At 40.5% G+C, this 19,168-nt stretch overlaps 1 protein-coding gene across 5 annotated transcripts in view; it reads right to left on the reverse strand.

Annotated features, from left to right (window-relative positions):
* The window catches only part of mid1 (midline 1), a 48,644-nt gene that overhangs the window by 8,929 nt on the left and 20,547 nt on the right, over positions 1-19,168 (reverse strand). For 2 of the 5 annotated variants that reach the window (XM_023981303.3, XM_070437558.1), the window contains exons 2-5: positions 9,092-9,813; positions 7,111-7,164; positions 1,634-1,729; positions 333-440 (exon numbers count right to left, since the gene is read on the reverse strand). In XM_023981303.3, coding sequence (XP_023837071.1) covers positions 333-440; positions 1,634-1,729; positions 7,111-7,164; positions 9,092-9,757 — 924 coding nt within the window. In that variant the 5' untranslated portion in view covers positions 9,758-9,813. Of the gene's footprint in view, positions 1-332; positions 441-1,633; positions 1,730-7,110; positions 7,165-9,091; positions 9,814-11,962; positions 12,299-18,473; positions 18,722-19,168 lie in introns of those variants that run through there. The other 3 variants (XM_023981302.2, XM_023981304.3, XM_023981306.2) reach the window with 3 other exon arrangements.

The raw sequence follows: 19,168 nt of genomic DNA on the forward strand, positions 1-19,168 counted from the left end.
TCCAACTACTAACAGATTGTATTATTTTGTTATGTATGTTATTTATCTTTGTGTAGCATAAGATCAATCAATCAATTTGCATGCAAAAACACACATATTGAAACAAACAGTTCTAAAAACAACCTGCAATAAGCATGCTGGGAAATATGATAATGATGGCTGTTGTTTTTGAGATTGTGTGAGAGTGTACATCCTCAGCCTTAACAGAAAGTTCAACCTTGGGGACACGAGGAAGATGAAGAGCAAGACTGAGCATCTCCCAAGGGATAGGCAGCCTGACCCATCTGCCCTCCTCAATAACCATCAAAACATACTAACGCCTAAGAAATTACCTTGCCCTCCTTTATCTTGGTGGCTATCATCTGCCTTCTCTGCTGTATGATGTCGATCAGGAGGTCACATTCTTCAAGGAGCTTGTTCTCTTGTCTTGATGCATTACACTTGGGAAGAGATTAGAACAGGGATGGTCAAAGATATGAATGTGGTGGTAGTTGATGATTTTTCATTGCAGTGGCTTTGGCCTGATACAGGATAAAAGATAGTACAATATTCATTGTTAAAATACAATAATGCTCATATACAGTAACAAAGCCCCTCTGGCTCGTATGAGATAATAGTCCACTTGAGGCAGAAGACCTACCTAGGGTTTCCCAGGTTAGATCTACACAATACAGTCATCACACACAGGATAGCACAGTGCCGCAGGTGAGAATCAGCGGAGCATAGTCATTGCAGCAGTAGTTCTTTTTCCTAAATACAGCCAGAGCTGCTACATGCCCAGTCTCTCTTTCATCTCTCTGTGGGCACGTTGTGTCATCTGACATTTTAGTCCTCAATTGGTTCAAATGTTCAAATGTTTTTGCTGTGTTCTATCTATCTATTCCCCAAATAACCCTATACCATGCACATACACACAGACAGTCACGCACGCTTGCCAATATTGCAATGTTTATAGGCTACAGTAAGATTAGCCTATATCCTACTTTATACAGTTAGGTTTACTGGCATATCCACTTTATTGTATACCCAGTGAACATATTCATCTCAGTAACTGTGTCCGTGAGATAATATGATATTATATCGAGAGCTTGGTTCTAAGGTTCTATCTGCATTTTTGTCAAACTTGAGTGATTGACATACTGTAACCTTATTCTATTCAATGTACTCTACCTATATAGTGCTCTAGATACCCCAATTCATGTTGTTAATTTCAAAAGAATACTAGATGAAAAGTGCTGACACCATTTAAACCAGTGAGGGTTTGGAACTTTAGAGCCAATTATCTCGGAATCATCTTTTTGCAGATACAACCTTATGTCACAGTTTTCTAACATGTTCACTGAATTGCAAAGTTTTGCATTTCACAGAATCTGGTGAGCTTGAATGCTAAATGACAATATTGAGGTTTGAGGCAATTTTTTTGTTTTACCAATCAGAGATATTCCTTTTCCTTTTCTACGCACTTTATGTCAGCAACCACTGTATCTATTCTGGCACGTAATGGGTTACATGTACAATACTCACAAGGAAGAAATCAACAAATCATATCATCAAATAATCAAACATTAGAAATGACACAGAAACTGGGAGATGTGCCACATAGCCTAATAGGGAAAGAGATAAACGTCCTTACCTCCACATGTTGGCAAGTCTGAATCAACTTGCCCATCAGAGTTTCCAACTCATTGTTCCTCTTGATTAGATTGCTGAGGTTAGAGTCCAAGGCTTGCTGTGGAAAAAAAGAATAGAACAAAACTATGAACAACAGAGTATGTAACTGAAAATAATATTCCTCTAGCAAACTGTACACAGTTCACAACATTTAGAAAGAAGCCATGTCTGTCCACTGGTGGAAGATGATAAGCTAACAGAGAATCCCTTCATAGGGTCTGGTTGTGTACCATTTGGTGTGTGATCAGTCAGTCAGTAACCTCTGAGCTAGCCCCAATGCCATTGCTCCCATCTTTCTGGCTGCTCAATAAGCTCCCAAAGTTGAGAGGGACAAGAAGAGCATCTGCCAGAGATTTAGGCAACTAAACCATGCATGCATTAATCACCCGCCGATGACTCAGATCAAACTCTCTCACAGCTTGACTATCTACGGCTCTATGGCTAGGTAAATATTTGGGAAGTTCTGTTTGGCTGTTATGCATCCAGAAGGTTCTTTATGTTGTATTATTGTCTGGCACAATGATTTAGATTGCAATGTATTACTCTTCTCCATGAAGGATTACATTGTCTTGCCACAGGGGTTATGCAGTGAGGCGTAAGGAGGGCACAAGGGCATTGGTTAGATGTCTGAGAGGGTTATTTGTTAACGGTATATAATCCTGGATTAATTTAATACTGTGATTATGCTCCAGGAGAATTGTTATGTGTGTATGGGTCTATAGATAACATCATGAGCCTACTTCACTGAATAAAAACAGTAAGAGAATACAAAAATGGAGTGCTATACCATTATGTTGCCCTCTAGATAACAGTCAATTGAAATGAACTTGAAATACTAGATATAAAGATTGTCCACCATGTTTTTTTTTTATTGTTTTTTTATCATATTAAGTACAAGCCCAGATGTATGATCTTAATTTGATCAGCCTGTTGCAGGAGAACTTTCCTGCAATGCAGGACATTTTTAACTTGTAGTATATTTGAGGTTTGTAATTTCCACTTTGACATTTCAGATTTGACTTTCCCTTACGAATAATGTAAAAATTTCAGATTTGACTTTCCCTTACGAATAATGTAAGGGAATGTCATCTCCTACAAAAATGTCCATTAATTATAATCCACATAATAATTCACATTTCCTGTTGAGGCGGGAACATTTTCCTGTTGTAGTAAACATGCTCAAATTAAGATCCTACATCTCTACTGTATGATGAAAAGTTTAAAGAATTGAGTGAACAGAGAGCATAGAACTTTGGAGATCTGAAGGTGTCTGTGAAGTCACTGTTTAGCTAATGGTGGGGAAAGCTCTCTCAGGTCGGCCTTTTCGCATTGCGATTTCATAAGGCTCTGTGCGTCAGCCGTCAGTGTGTACAGAAATAGCATATTGTATTTTTTTACTGCTCTCACCAAGATTATTTATTTATATTCAAGCAGAGGTGATGAAGCCATTAGAATAGCTCTGTGCTGTTGTGGATTGAAGGTGCAGGGGACCGACCCGGAGAGCCCTGGCTAGATAACAGCTGAGCGAGCTGAAGTAGCCTCACCAGAACAACAACCCACACACTACAACGCAATGAAAAATGCTCCAATGCAGTTCCTAAAGTATGAATGGATGTGTTATAATAATTGAATCTACCGAAAAAGGCAATTATATACAGCAGTGTGTTAATTTGTATGTTTGACTGTATAGTTGTATAATGCACTTGAAATAATTGCCTTGGTGAAGAAATTTTACATAATGCGAAAACAAAAGAAGTCATAGAGGGTATAGTAATGAATGATATGCCTCTTGGTGGGTTAACACTCTGTTGCCAGGCCAAAACAACATTGCTTTATGTAAATAGGGTATTTCCCTCTCTCTCCTGTCTCTCTTCCATAAACGTTTGACAGTTAGGGTGGCATGCCAGTTGGCATTTCAACTCCCAACAGGAGATAAAGCATCCACTTCCTCTCAGAGATGATTTATCCTGTGCCATTAATCTGAGAGGATTTGGATCCCTGCAGAAGCTCCCAGAACAACTCTGAGAGGAGAGACAGCAGGCCCATGCTGGAGACTAGATAACCCACTCTGCCAACTCCATCTCTCTCTGTTACTCATTTTAGGTGGACGTGGCTTCCTTTAGCCTTTTGAGGGTTGATGCACAGTTTTTGATCGTGGCCACTGGCAAGTCATCTACATGGTAAATTTCATTGTTTTGCATGTGAACGCACTCTTCCCAAGAAATGCACTATTTTATAATATATTAATAGAGTTTGAAATAATAAACCAGGCTATTGCCTCTTTTTACAATCGACACAATCAAAGCGTTCACTGTCCTTAGATCAGGTGGTAAAATTATGGAAAAGTTGGCAGGACAGTTTCCAAACATCGACAGTGGTCTGACCTGTCCGGTTTTTGTCAGAAAGGAAGAGAGACTGAGCAAGCCAAAGCCAAAGAAAGGTGTGGGACCAAAAGCATTCCTCATCCAGAGGAAGCAGCTATTCTTCTCTCATCACATCTGGATTACTTTAGGAAAACAGAACTCCATTGCAGGGAACTGTATAAACATGTTCTATGGTTGATGCAAAAAGTTGCACAATGAATCATTATAGTAGGGGAAATTAAGTTGAGAATCTTTCAATGAAAATATGAACAATATGTCAGATGAAAGTGAGGACAAAATGTAAAACTACTGGATACTCTACAGTACAATAACCAATAACGATCAGTCTCATTATATAAAAGGGAAAATGTATTTTAACCTCCTTACCCTCTCTTCCTCACCTCTCTGTCTGCATTCGTCACAAGGTAACATAAGAGATTTCAGACATGTACAGGTATCGAAATACTACTGTTACGTCTTTGATTCGTGTTCCTCCTACGTTAGTCAGAGAGTGCTACAGTGCATGTGCCCTCTGGGATGTAACCAAATAGGGCAATGATGGGGCTTGGCAGAGGACCATCAGCATACTGTAGTCTAGCTCGTCAAGACTTGTGAAAATAAGAAATAGGGCATGCTAAGTGTAGTTAATTTTGCAACACATGTAGGATTATTTTTGCATTGAGGCCTATGGCTGCATCTCCATGTCCAAAAATATCTTATCCTTTTCAAATACTCTCTGTTAACATTATTTATTTAGATAGGATTATTTTGTACTTTGGCTGTTGTATATTTTATAGGTTTACCTTCAAAAGGTGAAGCGGGGTGACTTATCACTTTTATGTTAAAGATTAAACTTTTCAAAATCAAGACAATAGCCCCATGTGACAGACACAGAGCACAAAGGACAGTGCTGCAACAACATAAAATTAAGCCAAGACCAGGTCATCCTAGCCCCACTGTATATGCTGACTTGGGGAGATAGTGTGACAATTCCTTGGTACTAAGGTCAGGGGGAATAGAAACAGACAAAAAGTAATCATATACAAGGGTATTAAGGTCTATGACGATAAGTAAGGACCAGTGTGGTTGTGACATTACAATTGCCATGCTCAGAATAACTTCATTCATTTGTTTCTGCCTCAGACATTCTAATCACATATATTGCAGGATTTGCAGTGAAAAATGTGACCACGCACACTGCTAGCCGTTTTTGTAATTTGATCAGGAACTTACTGTATTAATCAACAGTATAATACTGTATAAACTAAACCAAGTAGATTACCGTAGAATGCACAGTAAAGTACTGTATTTGTTTTACAGCACACTGAAAGACCTTTCTGTAATTTCAACAGTAAAACACTGTAGAATGCACAGTAAAATACCGTATTTAAAAAAAAAAGTATTAATTATGTTGCATTGTGGGAAAATGTGGGCAGGGAAAGAATCTCTGGCTCATTAACATATTTAAATCACACTTTGTAAGAGGCTATATTTGTTGGACCTGTGAGTGAGAATGCTGTACCCCCACAGAATACAGTAATATACTGTATTTTTGGAATTCTACAAATCTTGTCCTGAAACTCTACAGTAGCTTACTGAACATTTGCTGCCAGTAATTTACTGTAATTCAGAATATAGTACCATATTGCATTTTTGGAGCACCAAAAGCCTTTTAAACATTAGTGGATGCATGGTATTGTTGTTTCTCACTCATTAATATATTTTGAGGCGTGTCTTGTAAGAGGCTATGTTTGTTGCACCCGCTAGTGAGAGTGCTGTACCAATTTATTTGATATGTGGTAGTAGTTACCTAATACTTAATCTGATATAGGAGACAGATCAGAGTGGCAGAAAGTCTAAAATTGTTAAAGGTTGAGTGCAGGGCAAAACAGATCAAAAGGACATGAAACACCTAGTATTCATTAATATTCTTTAATATGCAAATGCATACAGCCAACCTGCTTGCTCTAATTCCTTGTAATTACAGTAAAATACTGTAGAAATAATTTTCATAGTTTATAGTCACTTTTACGTTATTGTACTGTGTTTCATTGCATGAATTTACTGTGAATATTTCAGTATTGTATTGGCACTATCCAGAGATGACCTATGATACAGTATATAATAAGATGTCTTGTTGTAATTACAACTATTTTGAAGACCAATGTATCCTTAACTACAACATTTTCAGTAACAGTTAGATAAACTTTTACTTGCTATGACTGTGACGTGTTTTTTTTTTAAATCAACCTTGGTTTAATGCACTAGATGTAAGTTGTTAAGGACAAGAGCACCCACTAAATGACCAAAATATAAATGTTAAAAATTCAAACTTCAAAGAACACTGGGTAATATGTCGCTGCATGGGCAATTTCAGTAATGTACTGTAAATTAGATTACAGTAAAAAATTTGGTAACATGTTTGGATTACTGTAAAATGGATTACAGTAGCGTACTGTAAAATTAATTACAGTTACTTACTGGCTTCAACTAGCCAGTGTAGTAGATAGAGCATCTTACATCTGGCAAGTAATATTGGACATACATGGGTTATAGTTGACCACAAGTCTGCCACTGCCCACTCTTAGTAATACCATTAAAATACAGTGCAACAGTGAAGTAGGGGATAGTTATTTTCCTAGTAATGTAAATCTGGTAATGTATTTTTTTTTTTATAGTGTTCTCTCTTGTGTTTATGTAACAGTATGATGGCACAAAAAGTGAAACTATGTTCCATAGTACATATCTACAAACTGTATGTATAGATATGTCACTACGCATTACGTAAACTATGCAGATCTCGCATAGAGGCCATGAAGCCATCCACAATAAAATGTGGACTATATTCTAAAGGTCAGGTTTACCGAGTATTTGCACATGTGCAAAATATGCTCCTGATATTTTCAGAGGGGAATAAAAGCGCCCCGGAAATGATCTAGATTTGACCTTAATATAATTTCTACTGTATATTGCATCATATTTGATACTCTAGTCTGTAGGTTTTATTCCCCATTGAAAATAGCAGCTATAAACTCTTAGTAGACCTGTCCCTGAATGTAGATACCGTAGATATCACCTGGTATGCTTCCTCCTGTTCACTCCTCTCACTGAGATAGCAGTCTGGAGTTCTCTGCACAATGACAGCATGATCAAACAAAGGAGAAACTGGTTAAGGCTGATGCTCTGACCTCAATCGCTATACTGCAATCTAAGATTACCGCATCTCAGTTTCACTGGGAGTCTGGGACCAAGCTTGACATTCGCCATTGGCATTCTCTTTGTTTTTGGTGAAAGGACAAGCAAAAATAGTTTGTGTGTATCATGTAATGCAAAACCCCCTTTTTATGATTCATGCTCAAGTAGTGTTATATATTTATATATGTGTGAAAAGTCCTGTGGTCTTTCAAAGCCATGCAGTGGAAGCCATGTGATCCCTAGAAACCTTTTCGCTAGACTTGACACCTACTCAGTTGCTACACTATTACACTGACTTCTTATTTACTAAAGGCATTAACTAAACACTGCCTTATGCAAATATTTACAAAAAATGTATACGCCATCAATAGCCTGTGATAGAATGACAATAGATAGGCTATGTCTACTGTACAGTACAAATAAAAGACGGTAAAACATGTTAACTACAAAAAAATTGTTTTAGCATCCACTTGATGAATTGCAAATACTAAAATAACAACTTTACTGAGAAGATATTTCAATACTTTATATGTTGATCAATATAGAATGTAAAAGGTTGAGGTCTGCTAACATCCCAGCCCTGCTTGCTGCATCTCTTGATAGAACTTGTCAAATGTGAGGGTCAATTTCCATGTGAAAGGCTAACTATAACACACAGCTGCATGGTTCTGCCTTGTAATAAAGCATTAATTGCTCCCATGAGGTTTCTGGAGCCATGATCGTGTCCCATGGCGTGTGTTGGCAAAATACTAACCCACAAAGCCCGAATCTCAGTGCTTTGACAGGGGCTCATTCAAGTCTAAAGTGGAAGGAATGCGTGGCCACCTTTTTGTGTGTTCCAGCTAACAAAGTCTCTCTCATGACGCCTTATTAATATGGAACCATGGAGGGAAAGTGGTTAGCTCTACTTAACCTGAAACCCTGGAAGCAATATTTTTTATTGGTTGGAATTACGTGGCAAATGTTACATTTAAGGCCGTCAAAGAAAGAGTGTCTTGATGTGTGATCTCTCCTTGTTCCCAAAGCTCTTGCTTTTGAAATATGAACAGAAATCACATTAGTTTAATGCTGTTGTATTATTGGGGAATCTGACCGAACGGGGATTTCCATTAGCCATTTCTGTAATACTTTCTTTTAAGGTTTCGTACGTCAAGAGCCCAGACATCTGTAGATATATAATACATATCATATAATAGTGAGGTTGCCTGATTGTATATTGTGCTCTTGTACTGCACTGTTACCATCAGCAATGACTCCTGATTCACCCATTAGTCTTAGTCTGGGGAAACAGATCTAAAAAAGAGGATATCATTGGGGGAACGACTATTTATTGAAATATTGGATAATATGTATAATGTTAATGACTCAAGTTTAATGTGAATCTCAAATATAATTTACAAATTCCATCATCACGATGTCTCTATGACATGTTGAACAATGTGTTTTTTTCTCAAACTGCAGTAGGTCACAGATTTTTATGATATGGCCAGAAATAAAATATTACATTCTGGAAACAACACACTATATAACAATCAAATCGTTTTAATGTTTTTGAAAAGCTGCTGATATGAAATAGTAAGTAATGAAAAAATGAACTGATCTCTGAAAAATGTGTGGTGAATCTCCACAACACAAAAAGTGAATGGTCAAATATTGAATTTGATCAATATTTGTGTCACGCAATTCAGGCACAATCTTGTTAATCTAGTATACTTAAAAATTCAAACTTGTTTTTTATCAAATTTGATTTTACATCTCACCATGTGTACACAATGAGCTCTTCACAGTCAGTCATTAACTCCCCAGATACTCCCCAGACATTCCTGAAGCTGTGCACAGTATTGTACAGTAGCATCTCTTACCTTCAGTTTCTCGTAGCGGTCGCTGAGTGCTGCTACTTGGTGGTCCCGATGCCGACCGACCAGTTTGCACAAGGCACAGATCAACTGTTCATCTGTGACACAGTACATGTTCACCTTCTCGTCCTCGTGCTCCAGACACATGAGTCCCCTGAKGTGGCAGTCCGRCATGGGCTCGATCAGACGGTGGCYRGTGAAGGGCTTCTTATTGGGGTGGGTGGCCTTCARGCAYTCRTCGCAGTAGGACACCTCRCAGGTGACACAGGTCTTGACGGCRTCYTGGGGAGGGTCYTGCTCACAGAACTGRCACTGCACCSTCTCGCTGGGGGAGGTCATGGCCKWGCYGTCYRGGGCGRCCCGCTCRCGGCGAGTCTCRCTGGGGGAGTTGGGCCCGCTCACGGAAGCCTTCTGAAAGCGGTCAATGATGTTCTGCAGAGTGACGTTACGCTTCAGTCCTTCTAGGCCCCTCTGGCTGAGGGTGATGACATAGCGACAGGTTGGGCACTGGAAGGCGCTGATGGACTGCACAGGCTCGTTGGGGGTGCAGTGGGAGACTAGGATGCGGTGGGCACAGTTGAAACACAGGCTGTGAGCGCAGGGCAAGAGCAGTGGGTCCTCGAAGAGCTCCAGACAGATTGGGCAGGTCAGCTCCGACTCCAGTGTTTCCATCTTCACGCACAACAAAGCGGTGTCGTCAGCAAAATCCAGGGAAGCTGATCAGCTATCTGTAGGGATGACATGTAGTACATCATTAGAAAATGGGAGAGAGAGAGAGAGAGAGAGAGAAAGGAGGGAGGGAGAGGAGAAAGAGAGAGAGAGAGAGAGAAGAGAAAGAAAGCGATAAAGAGAAAGAGAGACAGAAAGAGAGAGAGAAGTGAAGGGTTCGAAAAGGGTTGAGCTATAGGGGGTTGTCAACCTTCCCAGAAAATAAATTAATGAGTGGTCTTTCCACATTCCTAATTTAAAGAAAACTGGAGATTACTTGATGTACTAGAGGAATAAATAGCAGGTACTGGAAAACACATCTGTGGTATCTTTATCAGGGGTATTGAATGAAATGAGGAAATGAGAAATGAAGACTCTTCTGAGTTTTGGCGTGTTCTAAACCCTTCAGACAAATATAAATGATTAAAGCGCCATAGAAATGAAAGTGATGTTCGTAAAAAAGTTAAGCAATCCGTGTGGATCTTAATTTCCCCTGAACTAATCCATACATATTTTATAGGGAGGCACATCTGTCCTTATTCCCTGTGATGCAACAACCAAACAACTGAAGACTGTAATTGGGAAAAACAAACAAACAGTGAATATTTTATGTAAGCGTTTTGAGCTGTTTTGATGATATAACTCCAGAAACACGAAAATGACTCAAGTAGACATACAGTGCATACAAGAATAGCCATGTATACGGAAAGGCTTGGTCTGGCTAGCTAGCCCAGGGCAGTGCAGGACAGTGAGGCCAGACAGCTCAGTGAAGCAGAAGTCCCTGGCCCAGCTGGAGCTCCACACTGTGACTGGACTGATGGACACAGAGCCTTTGTTACTGGCCAGTCAGACACCCCAGCTGCGAGTAGACACTCTGTGACCACCACGTCTCCCTGTGTAAACTCTCTACCTCCACTAATTACGTGTGAAAGAAGGCAAAAGCTCATTATCAGGCCAGCCGGGCACAAGTGGTCTTTGAAGTTGTGAGGATACAGCAATTATCCCAGGCCCCAGAGCTACAGGCCCGGGTTTGTTCCCCCTCCTATTCTAGTCAAATCCGCAGAGGCACTCAGCTAACCTACTGTATGAGACAAGAGACAATTGTCTGTTACACTTGTCTCCCATGTCTGTGATGCAGACAATATGAATGCATCTGTGGGGCTTTGTTGTGCTACTATATTTGGTTTGTGCAGACATGGAGTTTAATGCAGGTGTCTGAATGTGATTTTTTTGGAGTAACAAAGTTCTCTTTGTTATCCAAGTTGATGAGACAAACTTGCTGGCTAAATGAGTAGGGGGGTGGAGTTTGTGTATCCAATGTTCAAAAGTGATGCTCAGAGAGTAGAAATATAACAATAGTTTGTTAGCGGTAAGGAAACATACAGTATAGGCTACTGTACTGCATTTTTCAGAAACAGTTAGAAACATTATGATAGTTTATGGTTTCCTCCATTAAAAATGTAGTATAATCTTAGTGTCTTGACCTTGAACACCCAAGACACTTCAAATCATCTATTTTAAATGTCATTTTAAATCATCTATTTTCATGCACAGTGCACACGACGCCAAGTTTAGATGTTTTGCACACTGAAGTATAAATTAATCTGGTGAGAAGTGAATGACAAAATCTCAACAATAATTGCTGATACAAAGTATATTGGTGCTCATGTCTACTGTAGTGTAAGAATAGTTGTTGTAGAAGTAGAGTGGCAACTAAATCCACAGATGATCACCGTCCTGACATGTTTGTCTCTTGTAATGTGTTTGACAAGTATTCGACAAGTCAAACACAACTCATATGACACATCGGTCAGAATATATATTTTTTGTACTTTCTCTAACCAAATGACCATACAACAGTAACAGTACAAATATCCTGAAATGTGTGACCTGTAAATTATTTAGTCTCCATTCAATGAAGCCAAATAATAGTTCATAAATATGCAAAAAGATCTAAGAGCTTTGCATGGACAATACAAATACTGTACACAAATGAAAACGTCTCAGCCTTGATGTCATCATACAAACAGCCACAAAAGCCCTACAGTTACACAAAAACCCTGTAAAAGTATACTGTGGCAGAGAGCCAGAACAAAGTGCTTCACAGCAACTGCACCTTACGCACTCCCCTGAAAGCTTTCCCATTCATAAGCAGTTTACTTTACCCACCGATGGATTTTGCCCCGCTTTGCACTGCAGAGACATTTCAGTTGAGGGGGAACTTCTGACCCAAATCATGAAAGTATATTAAACAACAACAAAAGAAACCCCCCGAAACGAGGCGGTGGCAGCGTGCAGTAACAGAAGAGAGGCCAGCATCCAGATGGAACAAGTCTTCATAAGGAAGTAATCCTGCGGTAGCGGAGCAGGGCTGTCATTAACCAGGAACCAGGAGACGGAGAGCAAGAGGTAGCAAGTAGCAAGCACAACAGGAAGAGCTGCCCCACAATTCCAGGAAAGCCAGCTCCACCTACAGTAGGAGAGCCGGCCAGCACTCAATTACTCACTGGAAGTATTGGCAGAGAGAGAACAAGAGAGAGAGAGAGAGAGAGAGAGAGAGAGAGAGAGAGAGAAGAGAAAAAAAGAGAAAGAGCGAGAGGCTGGATATAAGCAGGGACAGAGCTCCATAGGACCCTGGTTGGTCTAGTCAGTATAGCTTTGGCCCTCACACAGGACAGACAGGTCAGTGTCCTCTGTGCTCTGAGCCCTGCCCACTGAGCCGTGATCCAGAGAGGAGACAGAGGACAGCGTCAGGATCCGTTTCCCTCCGTGACCGTCTCCTCTGCCTCTCCAGCGGCACAATGCTGCCCTGTGTGGCGGAACTTTTCTTGGCTCTGTCACCAGGGATTAAAAAAGAGAAAGCCTGACAACACACATGCACACATATACAGATGTAGGATTTTAATATGAGCCAGTTTGCTACAGCAGAAAAAAAATTCTGCAGCAACAGGAAATGTGAATTATTATGTGGATTATAATGAATGGACATTTTTGTAGGCGTTGATATACTTTCGTTAGGGCAAATCAAGTCTAAGTGGAAATGACAAACTTTAGAAGCCATTTTAAAACTCGAAATATATTACAAGTTAGCATTTCCTGCTGTGCAGGAACATTTTCAGCAATGAAAGACTGGTCAAATTAAGATCCTAAATCTGTACACAGGCATGCAGGAATGTGCACACACACAGGGGATGGGTTGGGATGGGAGCCTTGCTGGCAGCAGGATTCATCTGAAACACAGGGAGGGCATGCAGGGATCTCTGATTCCCTGTGCTCCCAAACAACAAGTTGACGTAGACYGCACAGATTACATCTGTTTCACAAAATCATTATTAGACCACAAAAGCTCTACAATCTGTTTTAAAATTAAACCATTCCATATCTAGCCCTCTCCTCAAGACCAGTGCAATCTGTAGACATGTGTCTCTTCATGATAAGACCTGTGTTCATTTGTTCCAGTGCCTTCTAAAGCGGGATTAATCACTTTTAGGTAAGGGTTTGTGTTCACCAAGGCATGTCTACCATCTACTATTCGCTCTTCATGTCCCTCCCTCCCTCCGGTACATTTGAATTCTCCTATCATTCAAAATTACATTGAGATAGAATCCCCTCTCTGACAGACAGATCCATACTGTAGACATTATAGACATGCCTTGGTGAACACAAAGCGGTGGGTATGAAAGTGAGAGACACATGGTGTTGGAGATGGCATGGGAATGTGAATGGCATTCCCCTGACTGACTTCATGTGAAGCCTCCAGCTGGGCAGGAATGCCTGCTGTACTGCTGTAGTGTTCTGTACTGTAATGTCAGTGACTCAGTGTCAGTGAGTCTCAGTGGGGGAGAGTGGGGTTCATCAAAACACACTCAGGACCCAGATGTTCCTAATGAAAAACCCATGCCCACAGTTCATTTCCACACCCATAGTAGCCTTACACATGCCTGCTGTTTTAATTTTTTAAAATTCTACACAAAGTACTCAAAGAACATTGCCACAAATATGCAACACATTCATGCAGAATACAAAATGAATTAATGGCATTTTTAAAACACTGTCTATAGGAAATACAACTTTACTATGCGTCAGTATTCTAGTCATACACAAAGATCATGTTGCATTAACCTTTTTCCCATTGACAAAACATTGATTGGAGATGAATGATCAATTGCCTTGAAGCCAGTCGCCTGTCTGCCCACTGCCAGCTTTGGAAAAGGCCCATATGAAATGTGACCTTTACGATGGGGCTGGGACGGGCTCTACAGCCAACCGGGGTTGGCACCTACAGTCATTGGTTGGCACTGAACCCACCATCGATAGCCAGTAGGACTGTGCATCAGCGTGGCCCGAGAGAGGGAGAAACACCACACAAAGAGCCAACTAACACCGCCTAATGTGTAGCCACACCTAGACACCACCAGCCTAAAGAGCCCCACAAAGCTCTCGTCATAAAGGTTGTAAATCCCCAACATTTAGAGCCAGCAGGGTCAGATTAAGTGCAGGAAAACTGATAAATGGCTTACTCACAGAGTTAACTGTAAATAGTTTATTCCCAGGGCCCAGACATGCAGGGTGGTATCTCTGCAGAACTGAAAGAGCAGCGGAACAATAAACAGGGATAGGCATCACTGCACGTGGTCACTGACAGTTTTCCAGTGTGGGATAGGTGCTTGCATCTTGTATCAAGCATTAGTACTAAGCAATATGGCACTTCAGGGAAACTCTGAATTTGGATATTAGGCCTAATAACTACATTGAAATGTTATTTAAACTAGAGTCATCCTTGGACAAATATTACCTTTTGGGCTCCTGCGTAGCTAAGCTGTCTAAGGCATTGCATCTCAGTGCTTGAGGCATCACTACAGACACCCTGGTTCGAATCCAGGCTGTATGACATCCGGCCGTGATTGGGAGTCCCATAGGGCGGCGCACAATTGGCCCAGCGTCGTCCGTGTTTGGCCGGGGTAGGCTGCCATCGTAAATAAGAATTTGTTCTTAACTAACTTGCCTAGTTAAATAAAGTTTACGTTTAAAAAGAAACAAGATATGTGCTCTCATTCTCATTTTTGTGGCCGATTGTTTTCTCTCCAATTCAAGCACCTTTTAATTGGCTATGCCAGACTCTTTTATCATCTCTAATGATGGCCGCAATCCATATATTTATTATTAGAGAGAGAGAACTTGCTCTTTTCCCCTTTTTTCCTGGGGCAGATACCTAACATCATTATCTGTAATCCTGTCTTCACAGCGTATCTGTGACCAATGTGTGGCCTGGTGCTGCACCCAAAAGCAGCCGTCTCAATGGAGCGGCCCAACAGCCCACTCTGTCTGCCTAATGTGATTTACAGCTGTGGCGAGAGGCAGATGATTAGACAAAATCTCTAATCTCCCAAATCTGCACCCGTACACATCACTGTGATTATCAGCAGGGGCCTCATCCTGACCCACATTCACCAAAAACATGGGAATTTACTGCTTTCATATATTAGAAAACAAACGAGGAAGCACAGTGGTGTGCTGTGCTATCTGAGTGGATGATAGAAATCAACATTTGTTTTACTTCAAGGGTACTCCACCTGTCAAATAGGATTATGTTGAAAAGGCAAACCAGCTTTATTCAGGGGTTTGCATTATACTGCGTTTCTACTATTGTGGCGAAGCTAATGCACAACCAATTGACTATGGATTTGTACTGCATGTATGGAATTATAATGATGAGCATGTGACCTGTTGTAAATTTCGACAATCATTTCAGTATATTTCATATTTTGATTTATTAGGATTCTCATTAGCCGACGTCAATGGCGACAGCTAGTCTTACTGGGATCCGACACATAACAGAAAATACATTACAGACAAAAGACTAGAATTTACATACATTTAAAAACATGAACATGTAGTTTATGTGCATCTCTCAGTTACATATACATGTCATTACATACACACAACAAGTAGGTCACATGGGGGAGAGGCGTTGTGCCGTGAGGTGTTGCTTTGTTTGTTTTTTAAACCAGGTTTACTGTTCACTTGCACTATATAAGATGGGAGTTCCATGCACTCATGGCTCTGTATAATACTGTACGTTTCTTTGAATTTGTTCTGGACCTGGGGACTGTGAAAAGACCCCTGGTGGCATGTCTGGTAGGGTAAGTGTGTGTGTCAGTGCTGTGTTTAAGTTGACTATGCAAACAATTTCGTATTTCCAACATATTAATGTTTTTTATAACAACAAGATGTAATGCAGTCAGTCTTTCCTCAACTTTTAGCCAAGAAAAACTGGCATGCATAGCATTAATATTATCCCTTTGATTATAATAAAGTGCAAGACGTGCCGCTCTGTTCTGGGCCAGCTGCAGCTTAACTAGGTCTTTCTTTGCAGCACTTGACCATATGACTGGACAATAATCAAGATAAGATACAACTAGAGCCTGCAGGACTTGCTATATTGATTTTGACAGTACAGTAGGTGTTTCATTTGTTAAGTTGATGTTCTGTTGAGGGATATTGATTACAAATGTGTGCCAATAAACAGTAGCCTAGAGTAAGGGGTGTACATGTGAACAGACAATAATACAGTTATGAAATGCAACCATCTAAAAAAAATACACTGCAAAGGTTTTTTTTTTGCAGCTGAGAGTCCAATGCTGATTTGAGCAAAGATTAGAAACTGGAAACGGAGGCCACTAGTTGGATTGATACATTGCCAGTTAGCCTTTAGCCAGCCAAGCAGTCAAAGAGCTTTAGAACAGAGGGTTTGTTAACTAGGCCAGCTGCTGGCAGGGCCAGTCTTTCTGTAGGTCATCCTGGTCAGTAATCAGAACAGCCAAACTCTCCCATTTCCTCCCTGCTGCTTGGCAGGTGGCATCAGCAGGAAAATGTTGTTTTCTTTCCATAACCATATGAACTTTCACTGAATCCCCCTAAGACTGTTGCTTTCCCAGCAAAGCCCTAGACCAGCATAGATGTCATGATAACAGAATTGGTCGCAGTTGGATTACACTAATCTCAAATTCCAGTCGTTTTAATTAAAACATGATCAATCAAAACATCTTTCGTCCCTTGATCCCCAATAACTCAGTGGATTAAATTGAGGGTTTATGAATATCTCAAGAAGATTATGCGTCATTGAAATTACTCAAAAATGTATGGGTTAACTTCAAGAGATATATTTTCATTCTTATGAAATGTACTGTTTACATAGCTGCGTTGTGATTTCAGATCACCACATAGAAATTGATGGACAACTCAACCCACTGAAAAACAGGTTAAAGGGGGACATCTTGTGGCTGACATAGAAACTGCCTGACACTGCCGATCCCTGACATAATTGAATATTTGGTTATGCTGATGATAAGTTATGAGCTATGCATACACAGACTTCTGAAATACTTTCTATAGTAGCGTCAAACAAAAAGTTACTGTTGTAGACTCCCAAACAAACACACTATCCCGACTGTACCGTTGCTTCTTTACCTATTTCAACACCTACATTCCAAAGACTGAATCTCAACAAATGATTCACTGACTGACACATTCCCTGATACCTCTAGTGGCCAGCCCACAAGGTTTCCATGGTGATACATTATTTACCACACAAGTGATCAAAGAGCGACTACAGAGAAAGTCAGGCATTCTTCAGCTCTACTGGGAAACAATGAGTTACTAATTAATAAGGAAAACCCCAGGCTCCAACAGCAAAGTCTAAATGTTACACTTAGAAAATAAGACGTTCATAAGGATGACTTGCCCACAGATAAGCTCTGTTGTAAAACTACAGGCAAGCTTCTGTCACAATATTACACATAATGCTTGAGAGTTAAAGAGGTAACCCAGATCACGAAACACTGCTATCTTTCACTTGTCTTACTTTCACTTGTCTTATCTTATCTTATCTGAGGTGTATTACATTTGGTGGGGCATCAGGAGATGTGTTTTGTCTTCATAAGGACATATTTCCAATCCCCTGGTAGCACTAGTATAACCCTCAGACTGTGTAACAAACTCAAGGTCTTTATTGGCAATACACTGTTGAAAAATAGCAGCTTCACTCAACAAAAACAGCTTTAATTGACATTTGTGAGAAAATAACATTCTAAACTGGTCACATTCTACAAGCTGAAGAACAATAAAGGCTGGCATTTCAACTGCATTCTGCAAACAGCCTGCTTGATTCAAATAAAGATGGATTACTTCTTGCACCGGTCTCATAAACGATGTTTTCATGGCGATCAACGTGTAAACCTTGGCATGATGTCAGCACTGAAATTGGCATACCAGCTTTTCTAATCACAAAATGAGGTGACATCCAAAGAATGCTGATTACAGACAACACATTGCACATAATCACACCATTGATGTGTTGTTATATTCTTTCCTTTCACATTCACATGGCCTCTCCACCGCTGTGTTATTCTACACTCTGTAACGTCACTTTGATAATTCATCTGTCGTCAAACATAATGGCATTTCTGAGTGCAATGCAGCAGTGACATCAGCTTTTGAACTGTACCCTGCCTCGAGTCTCAGAAACTTGTTCTGTCGACACACTGATATCAAGCACTTACTGCACACGCACACACACAGGCACACACAGGCACACACACACACACAGAGAGAGAGAGAAAAACCACTTGCTTGAAGGAAAATAAGCAACCCCAAAGTAAGCAGTAACCTCTTTTTTTACCTGCCACATGGCTAAAGTCCCATCATCCACAAACAGGGGGAAAAGAAGAGAGGTCTCACAGTTGACAAGTCTGGTAATACTGTACTAGGCCAATCCACTGTAGCAATCTGGACAAACTAGCTCACCCCTACGCTTAAGCGTTTACCTCCAGTACCAGTATATTGGCTCTGATTTAAGTTTCTGGTCCTCTAACCCTGTCCTCTCAGCCTATTGAGAAGAGGCAGGAGGGTTGAAGCTGTCCTCCTTTTCTCTCTGTTCTACTGAGTACTGTATCTGGCCCCTGTGGGCTACAAACTGTTGCCCTAACCAATCACACAGAGGGGGAGGGACCTCTGAGAGGGGGTCGGGTGCAGTCTGTTCAGGGATTGTGAGCTGAGAAGCATTGCCATCTAATGCTCTGTTAAGACAGTATATCCAAATGGCACATATGGTATTACTGTACTATAGCATGTTTATAATCCAATAACCATAAATCATAACTTATGTGCGTTTAAGTGACTTGCCGTTGATGTAAAACCACAACAGGTATAACAACGTTATTAATGCAGTATATCACAATGATTTTCGTTATGCGCCACAACATACCAATGTTGATCTAATTGATGAAAAACACATCTGTAACAATATGAGGTGGTGGGTCTCATCCCAGTCCCCGGGAAACTCAACACAGACCAGAGTCATATAGCCAAGCAAAA

This window comes from Salvelinus sp. IW2-2015, linkage group LG36 (assembly GCF_002910315.2).
Source record: "Salvelinus sp. IW2-2015 linkage group LG36, ASM291031v2, whole genome shotgun sequence".
Lineage (NCBI taxonomy): Eukaryota > Metazoa > Chordata > Actinopteri > Salmoniformes > Salmonidae > Salvelinus > Salvelinus sp. IW2-2015.